This window comes from Pituophis catenifer, unplaced genomic scaffold (genome assembly GCF_029215685.1).
Source record: "Pituophis catenifer annectens isolate HBS135680 unplaced genomic scaffold, rPitCat1.0.hap2 SCAF_14, whole genome shotgun sequence".
Taxonomy (NCBI): Eukaryota; Metazoa; Chordata; class Lepidosauria; order Squamata; family Colubridae; genus Pituophis; species Pituophis catenifer.
In genome coordinates this window covers 20,553,614-20,570,101 of record NW_027256894.1, presented here as the reverse complement: position 1 = coordinate 20,570,101, position 16,488 = coordinate 20,553,614, and the positions used below count along the sequence as shown (strand labels likewise).

The 16,488-nt window shown below is 46.6% G+C and overlaps 1 protein-coding gene across 3 annotated transcripts; it reads right to left on the bottom strand.

The window, feature by feature from the left end:
• Positions 1-94: 94 nt before the first annotated feature.
• Positions 95-16,473, bottom strand: NEIL1 (nei like DNA glycosylase 1). 3 transcript variants are annotated; one of them, XM_070953491.1, is made up of 10 exons: positions 15,610-16,473; positions 14,450-14,569; positions 14,173-14,236; positions 13,639-13,734; positions 12,543-12,674; positions 4,481-4,508; positions 3,057-3,112; positions 2,891-2,953; positions 1,982-2,228; positions 95-802 (listed from the first exon to the last, which is right to left on the bottom strand). In XM_070953491.1, the coding sequence occupies exons 1-10, from the start codon at positions 16,038-16,040 to the stop codon at positions 756-758; spliced, it is 1,284 nt and encodes a 427-aa protein (XP_070809592.1). In that variant the 5' UTR covers positions 16,041-16,473; the 3' UTR covers positions 95-755. The 3 variants fall into 3 exon arrangements, with proteins under 3 accessions (XP_070809592.1, XP_070809594.1, XP_070809593.1); XM_070953493.1 differs by lacking the exon at positions 2,891-2,953; XM_070953492.1 differs by lacking the exons at positions 95-802; positions 2,891-2,953 and having other exon boundaries at positions 1,810-2,228.
• Between the last annotated feature and the right edge of the window lie 15 nt (positions 16,474-16,488).

Here is a 16,488-nt window from a genome sequence, read left to right as displayed (position 1 = left end):
ACAAAAGTATGAAGGCTATTGCTTAACGCATTGTAAGCTGCCCTGAGTCTCCGGAAAAGGGCGGCATATAAATCGAACCAATAAATAAATAAACTTTTAATGCAGAATATTTTTTTTTATTAGTATATAAAAACAGTTTTTTTTAAAAAAAAATAATACAGAAATATATTGCTATAAAAGGAAGGCAAAGCATTTGATTAATTGTTGGAAGATTAAATCTCATCCATTCGCTGTCCGGAACTTTTCTTGAGAAAGTTCCCCTGTGCTATGCTGGTTTCCTTTCCACGATAAGAAGTTTGAGAGGTGACAACTATTCAAACTGCTGGGACTCTTTTCAGTTCCACTTAGGATAATGTGAAACCAAAGGCATTTTTCTCCCCCCCCACCCCAGGTGCAGGTTTTTAAAAACGGCATAAGTAATATCCCAGAAATCTGCATAACGCTAAGTTTAAAAGTTGGTAAACGAGGAAGCAGGAAAAACATTGCCTCACATCGTTCTCGGCTAGTAAGCTCGGATCAAAATCTCTGCATTTATCTCCTCCGTTGGAGCGGGAAGTTCTGCCTGAAGTTCAATGAGTAATCTCGAAGTAAAAGCGGCATTGATCTCCTCCGTTGGAGCACGACGTCGTTCTGCCGGAAGCTCACGAGGATTCTTCAATCGGTAATCTTGGGTCCCAAAGCTGCATTTATCTCCTCCGCTAGAGTATGAAGAGCCACCTGAAGTTCCTGCAAAGATCCTTCTGTGTTGAGAAGGGTTATGAAGCCTTCACCCGTTTGGATCTCGAGATTGTGGATGCCTTTGCTAAAAAGAGAAAATTAATAACAGTCAGATGACCTACTTGGTAGACATTTTAGGTAGCCCCAGGGATGCTATTCAGCAGGTTCTGAAGAACCGGTAGCGGAAATTTTGAGCAGTTCGGAGAACCGGCAAATACCACCTCTGGCTGGCCTCAGAGCAGAGTGGGAATGGGAATTTTGCAGTATCCTTCCCCCAGGAGTGAGGAGGGAATGGGGATTTTGTAATATAATTCCCCCGGGAATGGGGAAGGAATGGGGATTTTGCAGTATCCTTCCCCTGGAGTGGGGAGGGAATGGGGATTTTGTAATATAATTCCCCCGGGAATGGGGAAGGAATGGGGATTTTGCAGTATCCTTCCCCTGGAGTGGGGAGGGAATGGGGATTTTGCAATATCCTTCCCCTAGGAGTGGGGAGGGAATGGGGATTTTGCAGTATCCTAGAAGTGGGGAGGGAATGGGGATTTTGCAGTATCCTTCCCCCAGGAGTGGGGAGGGAATGGGGATTTTGCAGTATCCTTTCCCTAGGAGTGGGGAGGGAATGGGGATTTTGCAGCATCCTTCCCCTGCCATGCCCACCAAGCCACACCCACAGAACCGGTAGTAAATAAATTTGGATTTCACCACTGGGTAGCCCCCATAAATCCCAGATAGGTTATCTGTTCTGACTCCGCTCCCCAAACACAACAAACTCTCTGAAGTGAACTCAAAGATTCCTTTATTAGGAGCACCAGCAGCCCAGCAAAAAAGTTTCTTTCTCACTGCAGGCTAACAAGTCTGTCTGGCAGGGAGATGAATAGTTGTCTGCCACATCTATTCATCTTCACTCCCTGCCTTTTATCCCCAGAGCCAGGGTGGGACTTTGCTAGCAGCGGTGGCTCTTCTGTCCCAAGGACCAGCCCATAGATTTCCACTGCTCTCCTCTCCTCTGCCTTCTGCGCATCCGCGTGTCAGGCACTGGACCCAGCTCCTCCTCCTCTTCCTCATCAGCCAATCCAGACCTGGGGACTGTTGACTCTCCATCTGAGGGCTGACGGACGGCCTAGGCTCCGCCTCCGTCTGTCTGCCAGTTCCATTCCCTCTTCCCCCTCGGAGCTCTCAGGTTACCTTGATGCTGACCCTGACTCCCACACCTCCTCTGATTTGGCTGCTGGAGGGGCCAGCGGCCAACAAGCCACAACCTTACCTTTCTCACTCTGGGTTTTCTGAGCAGGTGTTCGCCTCTTCCGTGCCGGAGTTGGAGTACTTAGCAGCAAAGACTCTTGCAAATCAGAAGTTGACCTCTGAGATCTGGTTTTGGGTCCTCTGGCTCCCTTGACCATACGGTCCTCCTCCTTTTCTTGTGTAACTCCATTCTCCGGTCTACGTTTCTTTCTTCCCTTAGCTTCTTTCTGAGCAGGACTGCTGGTTGAGTTTCTCCTTGGCTTGGGGGCCTACAGAGATGGACAAAGATGCTCGGGGGAAGCCAATCCGCCACTTGAATGAGACGGATTAAAATCCCAAGATCAAAAATCGATCTGGGGCAGAAGAGAGGAACCTGCAGGCATCTGAATGTGGCTCAGTTGCAACAGCTGGAGACCAGTGGTGAAATCCAAATTATTTTACTACCGTGTTCTGTGGGCGTGGCATGGGAAGGATACTGCAAAATCCCCATTCCCTCCCCACTCCTGGGGGAAGGATATTGCAAAATCTCCATTCCCATTCCACTCTGGGGCCAGCCAGAGGTGGTATTTGCTGGTTCTCCGAACTGCTCAAAATTCCCGCTACCAGTTCTCCAGAACCTGTCAGAACCTGCTGGATTTCACCCCTGCTGGAGACCCACTAGTCCCCAAATTCATATTCTCTGAGGTGTCGGATCACCGCAATGACATCAAAAATAGAATTCCCAACTGAGTACAGGCAGTCCTTGAGTTACCACAGCTCGTTTAGTGACCGTTTAACATTACAATAGCACCAAGAAAGGGACTTACGACCGTTTTTCGCGCATTGCAGCTTCCCCACGGTCACATGATCAAATTTCGTGACTAACTTAATAACTGCGGTGATTCAGTTAAGAAATGTGCCACAAAAGGTTTTAAAATGGGTCAAAACTCACTTGAACAACTATCTCACACAGCAACAAAAACGTTGAGCTGAGAAGGGATGAGAAGCGAAAGATCTTCAAAGAAAAAATAAGGAAGTCCAGTTGCCTCTTGAAAAAGCACATTTGGGTTTCGGGTAAATAATCTCCCAATACAGAGATAGAGATCATACTCTCTTACCTTTGAACTCTGCACGGCTGGTTTAGACTTTGTCTTCTTTTTCTGAGATTTCCTCTCTGGGATTAAAAACATCACACATGCATAATTAGATCAGTGCCACCTTAATTTCTTGGTTGACTACCATGTTCTACGAATCAGCACATGTGGGACTGATTGGGGTAGACTGTAGATTGTAATTGTATCATATTTTACTTATCTATATATTAAATCAGTGGTCCCCAACCCCCGGTCTGCGGACCGGTGCCGGGCCGTGGAGTACCTGGCACCGGGCCGCGCAGCGGCCGGGGGACATAAACGCTGCAGCGCAAAGGCTCCTGGGCCGTGCACAAAAGCTCCTGGGCCGTGCGCAATGGGCCGTGCGCAAAAGCTCCTGGGCCGTGCCCCCACCCCTGCGCGCGCTCAGCGGGCCGCGGCGATAAAAAGGTTGGGGACCACTGTATTAAATGATTGTATTTTATTCCAATTTCATTTTAAACTCTATTTCATGCCTATTTCATTTTAAATCGTATTTCATTCCAATTTCATTATAAAACTGTTATTTTATCCCATTCCATTTTAAACTGTTTTTTAAATCAGATTTTTAGTAATAATTTGTGTCTGGAACTCTGCACTTTGATATGGCCCAAGGGCTAATCAATAAAGTTAACTAAACTAAACTACCCTATTTTTCGGAGTATAAGACGCATCCTTTTCCCCCCTAAAAGGGGGTGAAAATGTAGGTGCGTCTTATACACCGAATGTAGCCCCGCCCACCCACTGGCCCCCACCCTTTGGCCTCTGCCTCCCAGCAATTTACCTCCTTGCAGCAAGAAGAAACAGCCCATTTCAGCTTCAGCACAGCCTAATTAGCACAAATTGATTGGATCGGCCTCCCGACTCTCAGCTGTTTTGCTTTCAGCTGTTTTGCGCGGGCCTTTTGCCGCTTGCTGCAAGGAGGTAAATTGCTGGGAGCAGATTTTTTTTCTTGTGCTAATCAAGCTATGCTGAAAATGAAAATGAAAGTAAAGCAGGCTGTTTGCTGTTTGCTGCAACGAGGCAAAACTGCTGGGAGGCAGAGGCAGATTTCTTTTTCTTGTTTTCCTCACCAAAAAAGGTAGGTGCGTCTTATACTCCGAAAAATACGGTATGTTCTACAATACAGGGACAGAAGGTGACTTCGTAGTCGGAGCCATATTTCCAGTTTTAGTTTTTCTGTTTTCCAGCAGAGAATTTTAATCTCTGGATCCTTTAACCAGAAAAACTGGCAGTCCAATCTGAGATCTCCTGGCTACAAGTAGAAATTGCTTGAGACTAAGATCCTAGCAAATATCTTTGATGCCAACCTACAGGCTGGCTGTATAGTGATTTGGGGGGGGGGGGAAAGAAAACACTTTCTCATTTTCTATTTTCCTCAAACTTCTGGAAATGTAAAAAGAGGAGCTCACCTTTTGGTGCCAGAGGTCCGGGGTCTCCCTACATGGAAGAAAGATAATTCAGAAATAATAACTGGAGTAGAATTAGGCCAGGTTTGCTATACCTAAGTGCAGTGTTTCTCAACCTTGGATGCTTGAAGATGGATGGACTTCAACTCCCAGAATCCCCCAGCCAGCGCTGCTGGCTGGGGGATTCTGGGAGTTGAAGTCCACCCATCTTCAAGCTTCCAAGGTTGAGAAACACTGCCTAAGTGTTATGGAAGAAGGAATTAAAGAAACATCCCTTCAGGGCAGACAGAATCAGTTTATTTATTTATTGCAATAAAGGATCAGACCGGTATCATTACCAAAAGGTCTGAACAAAATATAAAATGGAGACCTCAGTCTTTATACATTTTCAAACAAAGGATTCTGTTAACTCAGCAATTCATATGGTCATATACATTTGTCATTTTTAATTGACATTTCCTAATTACTGTTTCATTTTATTCTCTGCCAACATTCATAATTCTTTTAGCCAATTACTGAAGCATAGATTCAAATCATCTTCTGATGATAGACAACTTTTAACTCATGTGGATCCCCTTGACCTAACCAACCTTTAAGCTGTATGTCATTAGATTGTTCCCTTCTTCTGACAACTTAGAGGCCTCCTAGAGGTACCAAAAGGATTTTGGATGAGTTTGTCCTTTTCCAACCGGATGCATTGCTTTTTAGAATAGAGTGAATAGAAAGTTATCCAGTGGTCATCTATCAGAGCCCGCTTCATTTACATTATAAGTACAGGCAGTCCTCGATTTAACAAGAGCATTCTGGTTAAGTTCTTGTGTTGGAGCATTCACAACTTCTGGAGGCAAGGAGTTCCACTGGCTGAAAGTAGTTCTACCTAATTGAACATGGTGAACACAGAACTCCAGCTGGCAGTGAAAACGCAATGTATCATACAACATGCTATAGCATGTAAAGGGCCGTCTTAACAGCATTATGGGCCCCGGGCAAAGCAGTGTACTGGGGCCCCTACGACAACTACTCACAGGAATAAAAATGTAAACACCTATTTGCATGTTAGTATTAAAATTAAAAAACATATATTTGCATGTTAGTATTAATTTAAAAAATGCAGTAAAATGTAATAAATATGTTGCTGTATTTATATGATACAAGGCAGTGGTGAAATCCACATTTTTTTACGACCGGTTCTGTGGGCGTAGTGTGGCTTGGTGGGCGTGGCAGGGGAAGGATACTACAAAATAAGAGCCTTAGTAGTACAGTGGTCTAAAGCACCCTGTTATTAAGACCAGCTGCCTGCAATTACTGCAGGTTCGAATCTCGCCAGGCTCAAGGTTGACTCAGCCTTCCATCCTTTCTAAGGTAGGTAAATTGAGGACTGTTAGAAACTGGATCTAGCCCAATAACTCAAAGACATAGCCCAATTCTTTTCAGTAGTTTTATTGTTGGTCTGTTGGTACTGGAGGTCACTAACCTTGTACCTTTCTCTTTCAGGTATACATCTGGAATCAACTGTGGAACATGTGGTTGGCCCTTTTGTACCCAGGAGGAGGGGTCAAGAGGTAAGGAGTGGTTACAGGGATTATGGGATATGTGGTTAGTTAACCCTTGAAGGACCGGGTGGTCAGGGAGAAGTAATAGTTAGGCATTTATCATGACAAAACCCCCTCTAAATGCCTAACTGGATACCAGGGGTAATGTATGCGCACATACAGGAAATACACAAGTACAGACATGAATTACAAGCAAACACGCATTTTTGACATTAGGTAAGCATGTTGTTTATGTGGTAGGGGTTTAGTGAGAATATCTGCTGTTTGCTCCTCTGTGTCACAGTGTACTGCTCTAATGAATCCTATCTCTGAAAACTGCCTGACGTGTTTGTATTTAATGTCAATGTGTCTAGAACGCTGACCTATGGCATCGGCCCTAGAGATCTCTATTGCTGCTTTGTTGTCTTCGTGGATAACTATTGGATATGAGGGTTCAGCCCAGATGTCGCAGAGCAGGTCATCGAACCATACTAAATTGTTTGCGGCCTTTGATAGGCAAACAAATTCTGCTTCCGTGGTTGATGTGGCCACCAGTTTTTGCTTTCCAGTGTACCAATGGATGGGGCAATTGTTGAGTAGTAGCACGTAGCCAGAGGTGCTTTTTCTGCATCCTATGTCCCCAGCCCAGTCAGCGTCAGCATAGCAGGTTAGCTTTGGTTTCTCGGATGTTTCTGGTTCTAGGCAGAGTAGGGCATCCGCGCTGAATTTTAAGTATCTGAGTAGTCTTTTGATGGCGTTCCAGTGTATTAACGTGGGCTTGCTTACATGCCTGGACAGTAGATTGACGGCTAAGGCGATGTCGGGCCTGGTCCAGTTGGATATGTATAGCAGTGACCCTATCGTTGATCTATACAGTTTGTTGTCTGTGAAGGGTTCAGATTCCTCATACATGGTCTTCAGGAACTCAGGCTGCATGGGGGTCTCGCTGGGTTTTGCTTCGGACATGTTGCATTTGGACAGCAGCTCGATGATCTTTTCTCTCTGGGAGAGGCGGAAGCCCTTGTTGGTTTTTATCACTTGGACCCCTAGGTACCTGTCAATCTTCCCGAGTGACTTTAGGGAGAAGTGGCTACCCAGGTCGGTGGCGAACTTGTCACATCTGTCCTTGTGTTTGCTGATGTACAAGATGTCGTCCACGTAAACGAGCACACCCTCGAATGTGTTGTTTTCTCTCCTCGTAAAGAAACATTTGTCGGCTGAGGTGGCCTCGAAGCCCATGGATCTGAGGGCCTTGGCCAGGCAGTCATACCACCTTTTGCCTGACTGCTTGAGCCCATACAGGCTTTTGTTCAGCAGCCAGGTTTGGTCCTCGCCTTTGTTGTACCCAGGCGGCGCTTTGACGTATATTTCTTTATCCAGCTCGGCGTGCAAGTACGCTGTTTGTACGTCGAACTGGAAGACCTCCAAGCCTAGGATGGTGGCTATCACCAGGGCGCTTTTGACGCTCTCCGCCCTGACGGTTGGCGAGTAGGTGTCTGTATAGTCTTCGGGGTATCTTTGGGCGAAACCCTGCGCGACTAATCTTGCCTTGTATAGGACCTTGTTGTCCTCTAATGTCTTGACCCTGAACACCCATTTGGTTCCTATTGGTTTTTTGTCCCCTGGAACTTGGGCAGGTGAGTATACCTGGAGGTTCCTTAGGCTTTCCATCTCCTTCTCCATGGCAGACATCCATTTTTCTTTTTCTTCCTGGGGGAGCCCGAGGATGTCCTCATATGAGCTGGGCGTGAAATGGGTGTTGTGGATGGTCATAACGTAGTCCTCTAACTTCTTTGGTAGCTTGTTTCTGGTTCCTCTGATTGGCCTGCTGGGGGTTGGTTCGGTTTCCTGCATGTTGTCTGCCTCATTATCCGTTAGGTCATCTATCTTCAGTGAGGGGTGCCCTTCTTTCCAACCTTTGACGCTTGCCTTGCGATGGTTGGCTTTGTGCCCTGTGACCTCTCTGACCTCCCTTTCCCCTTGGTCATGCTCGAACGTGACCCTATTGGTTGGGATGTCATTGGAGTGTACCCTCGACCAGTTTGCGTTTTCGTGGAAACTGGCTGATCTGGAAACCACAAAACGGTTATTGTTGTCGACAAATCTGTAGCCCTTTGTGCCCGGTTCGTAACCCACGAACCTTAACCTTTTTGATAATTTTTCCCCCTTTCTTCTTAGCTGCCTGGGAATGTGGACATCAGCTGGGGCGCCGAATATGTGTAAGTGAGCAATGTTGGGCTTTCTGTTGTGTAGCATCTCGTATGGTGTCTTATTGATAGAGCTTGACCACAGTCTATTCAGGGTGTAATTGGCGTAGTGTAATGCCTCTGACCAGAAATGCTGCCCCATCTCAGCATCCTCCAGGGCGCATCTCATCATGGTTTGCAACACCCCGTTTTTTCTCTCTGAGACTCCATTTTGGAAGGGGGAGAAAGGTGAAGAGGTGTAATGCGCTATGCCCTGCTCCCTCAGCCACCTTGTGAACTCTTTGGCCATGAACTCTGAGCCCCTATCGGTCATTATCTGCCTTATTCTCATGTTGTGTTGCATGTCTACTCTCCTGTGGAATTCTTTAAACCTTTGGAACACTTCATTTTTGTGTCTCAGGGAGTAGACATACCCGTACCTGGTGTAGTCATCTACAATCGTGAGGAAGAACCGCTTCCTATGTCCTACAGAGGGTTTCATTGGCCCTACCAAGTCCATATGCACCAATTGGAAGGGGTATTCCGTGGTTCGTTTGGATCCCCTGGGGATGGTCTTAACCTTGATCTTAGAACGCTTACAAACTGAACACTCCAAGTAGTTTTCGCAGTTCTTTACTTTGAGACCCTCGGTACATTCCGTCATTTTCTTTACAATGGGGAAGCTTATGTGTCCCAGTCTCCTGTGGAGGAGATGGGCGCAGTTATCATGCAGTGGCTTGCCGATAGATACGGACTTGCTTGTCTTCTCATGGCTACTTCCTGCCTCCTGCTGCACCCCCTCTGTTTCTGGATACTTATCTATCCTGTGGTTTGTGCTGGTATCAATGCCTTCTTCCTCTCTTGCATTGGGTGTGAAGTAGGGGAGTCCCTCGTGTATGGTTACCTTTCCTATCTCTTTCCCCTGCTTGATCAAGTGTGCCTTTCCATCTTTAAACTTTATTTCTATATTTGTGTCTCGTGTTAGCCTCGTGATGGCCAGCACATTGTGGGGAATCTCTGGTATGTACAGTACCTCCTTTAAGTCCCCTAGCTGTGTGATGTGTACGTTTCCTTTCCCCACTACTCTGACCTTGCTTTGGTTTGCCACCTTTATCTCTGAGTCTATTTTTGTGAGTGAGTCTAGCAGCTCTGGGTTACAGGTAGTGTGACTTGTGGCCCCTGAATCTAGAAGCCATGAGTTTCTCTCTATCTTGTGTTTGTCATCTGGGTCATCGTGCCTGATCCCGTACATGGAGCCAGAGCTACTCTCCCTGGAGTGGTCTCTGCGCTCGTGGTGTTTCTTGGGGTTGGGTGACCATCCTCGCCCCCTTTCCTTTGGGTACCTGCGTTCAGGTGACCTTCCCCCTCTACTGTCGTGCTGCCCCCTATCCCTATGGTTCCTGGGGCAATCCTTTTTTAAGTGGTTCCTCGATCCACAAGCATAACATTCTGAGGTATCCCTGGCCCTATCCTGGAAATCCACCCTCTTTGTGGGTCTGGGGTCCCCTTTGGCTAGTTGGCGTTCCCTCCTCAGGGTGTCCTCTGCAACAAGCTGACTGGTCAGTGAGCCTAGTGTGAGGTATTGCATGTTGAGGCTATTTAGTTGGGTCATGAATATGTCCCAGCTGCTATCAAGAGAGTTTATGATTATGCTTATCATGCTCTCTTCAGTGATGATTTCCCCCCTCTGCATGAGTTCTGTCCTTGCAGCATTCATCTTTAAGATGTGCTCACTCATGGGGACCCCTGCCTTATGCTTGGTGGAGTGGAACTCCCTGGATAGTCTAGTGGTGGTGGCTCTGCTTTGGCTATAAAACAGGTTACATAATTTTTGCATAATATCATAAACAGTTAGATTGTCCTCAATAGGTGGATACATAGCGGATGGAATGGAGGTTAACATGATGCAAAATGCCCTGTGATGAATGCAGTCAATTTCCAGTGACCAGGGCTTTTGGGGAGGTTTGTTAGCTAGGAACAGTGCATTCTCTCTCATGAGAGCAACTCTTAATTGTTGGCTCCACTCTATAATATTACCCCCATCTAACTGCAGTTTTGGCAAATTGGCATAATTTGCCCCAGAAATGTTAGTAAGGTTACTTACTGGGGGGAGCTGTCCATGGTCCAAGTTGTGATTAAATTCACAATAAGGCTTTGGGATGTCTGTGGCCATTCTGTACTTGCTTGGATCTATGTAACTTGCTTCTCTTATTACAGGCAGGTACTGGGCATGCGCGAAGCTCATTCCGCGCTGGAGTCCATCGGGTGAGGTTCCTGTTGCTGGAGCTCCCAGGCCTAGGCCTAGGCCCGTCGGTGGGAGGCTGGACCCGCCTCCGGTGGGTCCGAAGATCCCTCCCTGAGGTGGACACCACTGCTGGATGGCCGGATCCCCGGCGAAGAAGGGCAGAAGGTGAGGGGGCGACGCGGTCGTAAGTCGAGGACTTTCGCGGGTCGGCGGCGCGGCAGCAGCGGAGGTCGTAGGTTGAGGACTTCCTGCTCCCGGCGGCTCGGCGGCAATGGCGGCGGCGGCGGCTGATCCTCCCTCATGGTCGCTGGTCCCTGGTCGCGTGGACTGGCCTGATGGATGTCGTGGCGTTGGTGAGTAGCCGGTTCTTCTCTTCTCCCTCGGGCCTCGCGTTGTCGGTGTAGCGGGTGGTGAGTTCGAGTCCTGCGGTTGACTTTTCCTGCAGGCGGGCGGTCTTTTGTGCCGGTTGCTGGTGCGCGCGGAGTTTTTTGTGGGCTGTGCCTCGGTTGCCTGGTCTCTGTTGGTTGTCCTGGCCTTCTTGTGCCCCCCGGGATTTTTCTTCGATTTATTGAGTGTCGCGGGAGGCTCGAAAGCAGAGCCTAGGGCAGCGGTGATGGTCTCGATTGCCTTTTGCAACTCGAGATCGGTGGGCGTTTTTCTTTTTGTTATTGCGATCTCTTCGTGGTCGCTTTCAGAGTTGGGCTCTTCGTAGTCACTTTCTGAGTCTCCCTCGTCTGTTTCGGGGTTCGGGCATTTTCGCGCCAAGGGATTCAAATCCTGGCTTCCCATTGGCTGGTGCTCGTCCCAAGATGGCCGCCGGGAAGGGGGCGCGGAGATGGATTCTGCCGGCTCAGGGTCATCGGGTTGGGGTGGCTTACCCTTTTTTGCTGGCTTTTCTTTCTCTGTGGTCTTTGGGGCCTCGATCGCTGCTTCTTGCTGCTCAAAGAGGCTTTGAAGGTCCGCGATGAGGTTTTCTTTGTTGCTGTTTCCCTCCATCAGTTTCAGGATGGAGAGTTTGAATTTATTCATTTTCTGTGCTGTTTCTTCTTCCGGGGCGATGATTTCCTTGGATGGCCCCTCTTCATCTGATTGTGAGTCCAGGCTGGAGTCCTGTTCGCTTCCAGCTTCTGTCTCCTCCATGGCTGTGGCTTCGGTTGCAAGCTTCTCAGCCATCTTCTTGGTAAGAGCTCTGGTCTGTGCTCTGTTTGCTTCTTCAGGATAGGTGTTGGGTTCAGTCATTGTCTGGAGTTATGGGCAACCGACCTCTGCTACCATTTTGTTAGAAACTGGATCTAGCCCAATAACTCAAAGACATAGCCCAATTCTTTTCAGTAGTTTTATTGTTGGTCTGTTGGTACTGGAGGTCACTAACCTTGTACCTTTCTCTTTCAGGTATACATCTGGAATCAACTGTGGAACATGTGGTTGGCCCTTTTGTACCCAGGAGGAGGGGTCAAGAGGTAAGGAGTGGTTACAGGGATTATGGGATATGTGGTTAGTTAACCCTTGAAGGACCGGGTGGTCAGGGAGAAGTAATAGTTAGGCATTTATCATGACAAGGACCCAGTTTGTGGGGGCAATAAGCTGACTTTGTATAAATATACAAAAGGATGAAGGCTATTGCTTAGCGCATTGTAAGCCGACCTGAGTCTCCGGAGGAGGGCGGCATATAAATCAAATTAAAAAAAAAAAAACTCCATTCCCTCCCCACTCCAGGGGGAAGGATACTGCAAAATCTCCACTCCCACCCCTCTGGGGCCAGCCAGTGGAGGTATTTGCCGGTTCTCCGAACTACTCAAAATTTCCGCTACCGGTTCTCCAGAACCTGCTGGATTTCACCTCTGATACAAGGTGCATTGAAGGGTTAACATACACAGATTAGTATGGGGCCCCCTATGCTCGTGGGGACCACGGGCAAGTACCCATCAGGCCCGTGTATTAAGACAGCCCTGCGTGAGCCACGTTTACAGGTGAGAATGGTTGCGTTTATATACAACTAAGCCAGACGTGGCGCAGCCTTCAAAGCAGCCAAAGTCAGGGAGGAAAATGGATCCATCATCTTACCTAAGGGGCCCAATGCGGCGTTTCCTCTGTATCCTTACCTGGAACCAGATAGTCCTGCCGTTAGAATCACGCAGGGATTTCATGCCGGGAACAGAGTAACAGTGCAGCCACTCTACAAAGACTGCAGCATCTTCTCGATTGGTGGGGTCATATCCCTTGCCACCTCCTAGGTGAAGACAAGCCGAGACGTAAATCCAGGTAGCCCTCAACTTGGCAAATTGCAAATTGCTGCTGGGAGGCAGACTCAGATTTTTTTTTTCTTGTTTTCCTCCCCCCAAAAAGTAGGTGCGTCTTATAGTCCAGAGTGTCTTATACTCCAAAAAATACAATACTACTTTTTTTTTTAATTGAAAAGTTTTAAAATATTTTAACAAACAAATTTCCCCCCCTCCTCCCCCCACCCATTCCCTTCTCCCTCCCCACCCACCCCCGACTTCCCAGAGCAAAATACAGGGTATAGCATTCAGCAAACATAATCAAACATAAACAAACTAACTATAAGCTCTTAACTCCCCCTCACATTTTAACTCCCCCATACATACCAAAATATAGGAATATAAAAATTCACCTAAATTCACTCATAAGCTATTTGCAACTTTTTAGTCCCATATTTGTTTTGAATATAATCAATCCATCTTCTCCATTCCAATATGTATCTTTCATTCGAGCGATCCTTCAAATATGCAGAGATTTTATGTATGTATGTATGTATGTATGTATGTATGTATGTATGTATGTATGTATTTATTTATTTATTTATTTATTTATTTATTTATTTATTTATTTATTTATTTATTTATTTATTTATTTATTGTTTAAATTTGTATACCGCCCTTCTCCCGAAGAACTCAGGGCGGTGAACAGCCAAAAATTAAAATACATACAATATAAATTTAAAATAATTTAAAACAGAATTAAATCGAATTTTAGCCATCTCCGCCAAATTAGCTACTTTTAATGTCCATTCTTCAATGGTAGGTACGTCTTCCTTCTCCCAATACCAAAAGTCTGGCTGCAGTTATTAAGTTCAAAATCAAATTAGTCTCTATAACCGTACTGCTTCTAACAGCCATAAAAACTCACCCATTTCCAATGGGGTGTCCTTTGGGGGGGCCTGACCGGGTGCTTACCTAGATTCACAGCCTCCATGGGCAACAGGTGACAGGCCTCCAGCAAGTCGGGGTTCTCTCGTTTCAATTTCACTTTCTTGCTCAAGGTTGCACCAGAAACCTGAAATGTGGAGACCGGAAGTCGGATGAACGGAAATCTTTCTAAATAGGGAAAACAAGGGATTCCAATCTGATATTCCTATGCCTTCTTTTTTCAGATCAACCTGTGTATAGGTAGCCCTTGACTTACGACTATGGGTTTAACAGTTGTTCAAAGTTACGACGGGGCTGAAAAAAGTGACTTATTAGGACTGGTCCTCCCACTTACGACTGTTACACCATCCTCATAGACATGGGAGTGCAATTTGAGTGCTTGGCAACTGGCGTATGCTGCATCTCGGGATCATGGGATCAACATTTGGGACCTTCTCCACCAGCGTCCGACAAGCAAAGTCAATCGAGAACTTGGATGGATTTGCTTAATGGCCATACTCGCTTAAGCACCTTCAACTGATTTAAGATCTGGACACGGCACCATTCTGGGTTTCTAACACCTTACCTGCAGCCCACGCTGAAGATCTTCCAGAACGGTTCGTGCCTTCTCAAAGGGAGCGATTTTTAATCTAGAAGAAGTCAGAGAAAAAAATAGTTGTGCTGTTGTCTTGGTGGTCAACCTGCAAGTCTTAACACAACTTCCAACTTGTTTTCTCCAGATGCTTCCTTGTGTCCAAAAAGGTCTTCTGGATTCTCCAACACAGGACCACAAAGTTCCCTCTGCTTTCCAGAAGACCCCCATGGAGAGCCCCCCCCCTCTCCCCAATAATTCACAGACTCACCGGTGAAGAATTTCAGCCCGGAGGTAGTTGCCAACTCCGTTGAAAAACTTCTGGTTGAGCAGAGCCTCACAGATGGGCTTATTGAAGGCCTTGTCGGAGAGATTCCTCAGGACGTTGTCCCTGGAAAGCAAGTCACGATTTGTTAGCCGGGAATATTTGGGATTCTGCGAAGGAATGGAGAGATGCCCTTGGGGGGAAAAGACACGAAAGAGCCATGAAGGAGGAACTTGGAGAAGTGATTATGCAATCCAGAGATCAAAGGCGCTGTAGGAGAGCCGTGTTAGTCAAGGCTAGCAAAAAAAAATAATATTTAAAAAAATGGAAAGATTCTGGTAAGTACCGTTTCCAACTCATTTGACGAAAAAAAACACAAACTTTCAATAGCTGCAATCTTTTTATATAGTATGTTAGCTGGAAAAGGTGCAACCGGACTTGCAGACATTTCATTACCCAACTGGGTAACATCATCAGTGCTAGAAGGGAATGGGATTTGCAGGGAGGAGGAGGAGGGGGAGGGGGAGGAGGATGACTGTGGGGTCCTTGGTGGTCTCTGAGCTTGCTTGTTTTCTTGCAGACATTTCATTACCCAACTAGATAACATTATCAGTGCTAGAAGGGAATGGGATTCCCTTTCCCTTCTAGCACTGGGAAGTGTTAGATTCCCTCTCCCTTCTAGCGCGGGGAGGGGGAGGGGGAGGACGATGACTGTGGGGTCCTTGGTGGTCTCTGAGCTTGCTTGTTTTCTTGCAGACATTTCATGACCCAACTAGGTAACATTATCAGTACTAGATGCTTATTTTGAGTGTCTTTCTCCTGCTTCTTTCTATCTCCAGAGCCGTGTTTCTTAAACTTGGCAAGTTTAAAGCACGTGAACTCAATACGAAGAGATAATCCCATGGCATCTCAACTTTCTCCAATCTTCCTGCTTCTAAATCTGTTGTGTTACAATCCCCGTCCCTTCAGGCATCAGCTAGTGGATGATGGGAGTTCTATTCCATCCCTTCTTGAGGACCAAGCACAAGATTTCCTTCCTGCTATGCCGATTCATGAACCCCCCCCCTCATTTTTAACTCCAAGGACATCAAGTGGTCGAAATAGATATTAAAAAAAACAGTTTTCCTTGGGTAAGAAGGCAAACGGGTCGGGAGGCAGCCCCTCACCTAAATTGTTCATACTCCAACATCACGCAAGGCCCTCGATCTGCTTGCCAGGTGCCGTCCACCTCCCACTTGCCAAAACGCCGGATGTCCACATAGCAGAGAGCTCGGGGCGGCTTCTCTTGGGTATAGAAACGCAGGTGGGCATGTTTGGGCATGTCGGAAACTGGGACCATTTTGAAATTCCCAGTCATGCCAAAACGGAAGACCAGATCCATAGGGCGCTCTTTCGAGCCCTCCCGTTTGAGGGGAGTCAGGGTGAGTTTCAGTTCTTTGCCCCGGGAGACAGCCGAGATGAGGTATGCATCGCTCTCAAAAGGCACCTCCAGATTCTTGCTGATTTCGGATTTTTCCACCTTCCCTGTAAACGTAATTCCTGCACACTCTGCGTTGATGTATCTGGAGGCTAGAAAAAGTTCTGGGCCCTCCGGCATCCTGGAAAAACAGGGGAAAACAAGGGGGGAAAAAAGATGACTTGAGGGCAGGTAAAACCAGTTACAAAAGGATCAACAAGCATGTTGAAATGAGTCATTATTTAACCGTTACATAATCTGGTTTTTACCGTATTGCTTTCAGCCTTGAAAATGAGAAGGGGGGGGGAGTGCAGCCCACCAACTTCTTTCTCATCCAACCTGCTCTGAAGACCCCTGAAAATCCCCCCCCACAAGCTTTTTGGGTGTCTGCAAAATCAAAATAATTTCTCAGCTATTGAAGACAATTTGCAAATATGTGAAACAACCTCCTCCTTCTCATCATTATTTATTTCTTATAAAAATACAGGGTTTTTTTTTCAGGACACGTATTTTAATTAAAAAAAAACCCTAGTTTTTCATGACACCTATTTTATTTATGTTCCTATCGCATGGGTTTCCTATCATTACC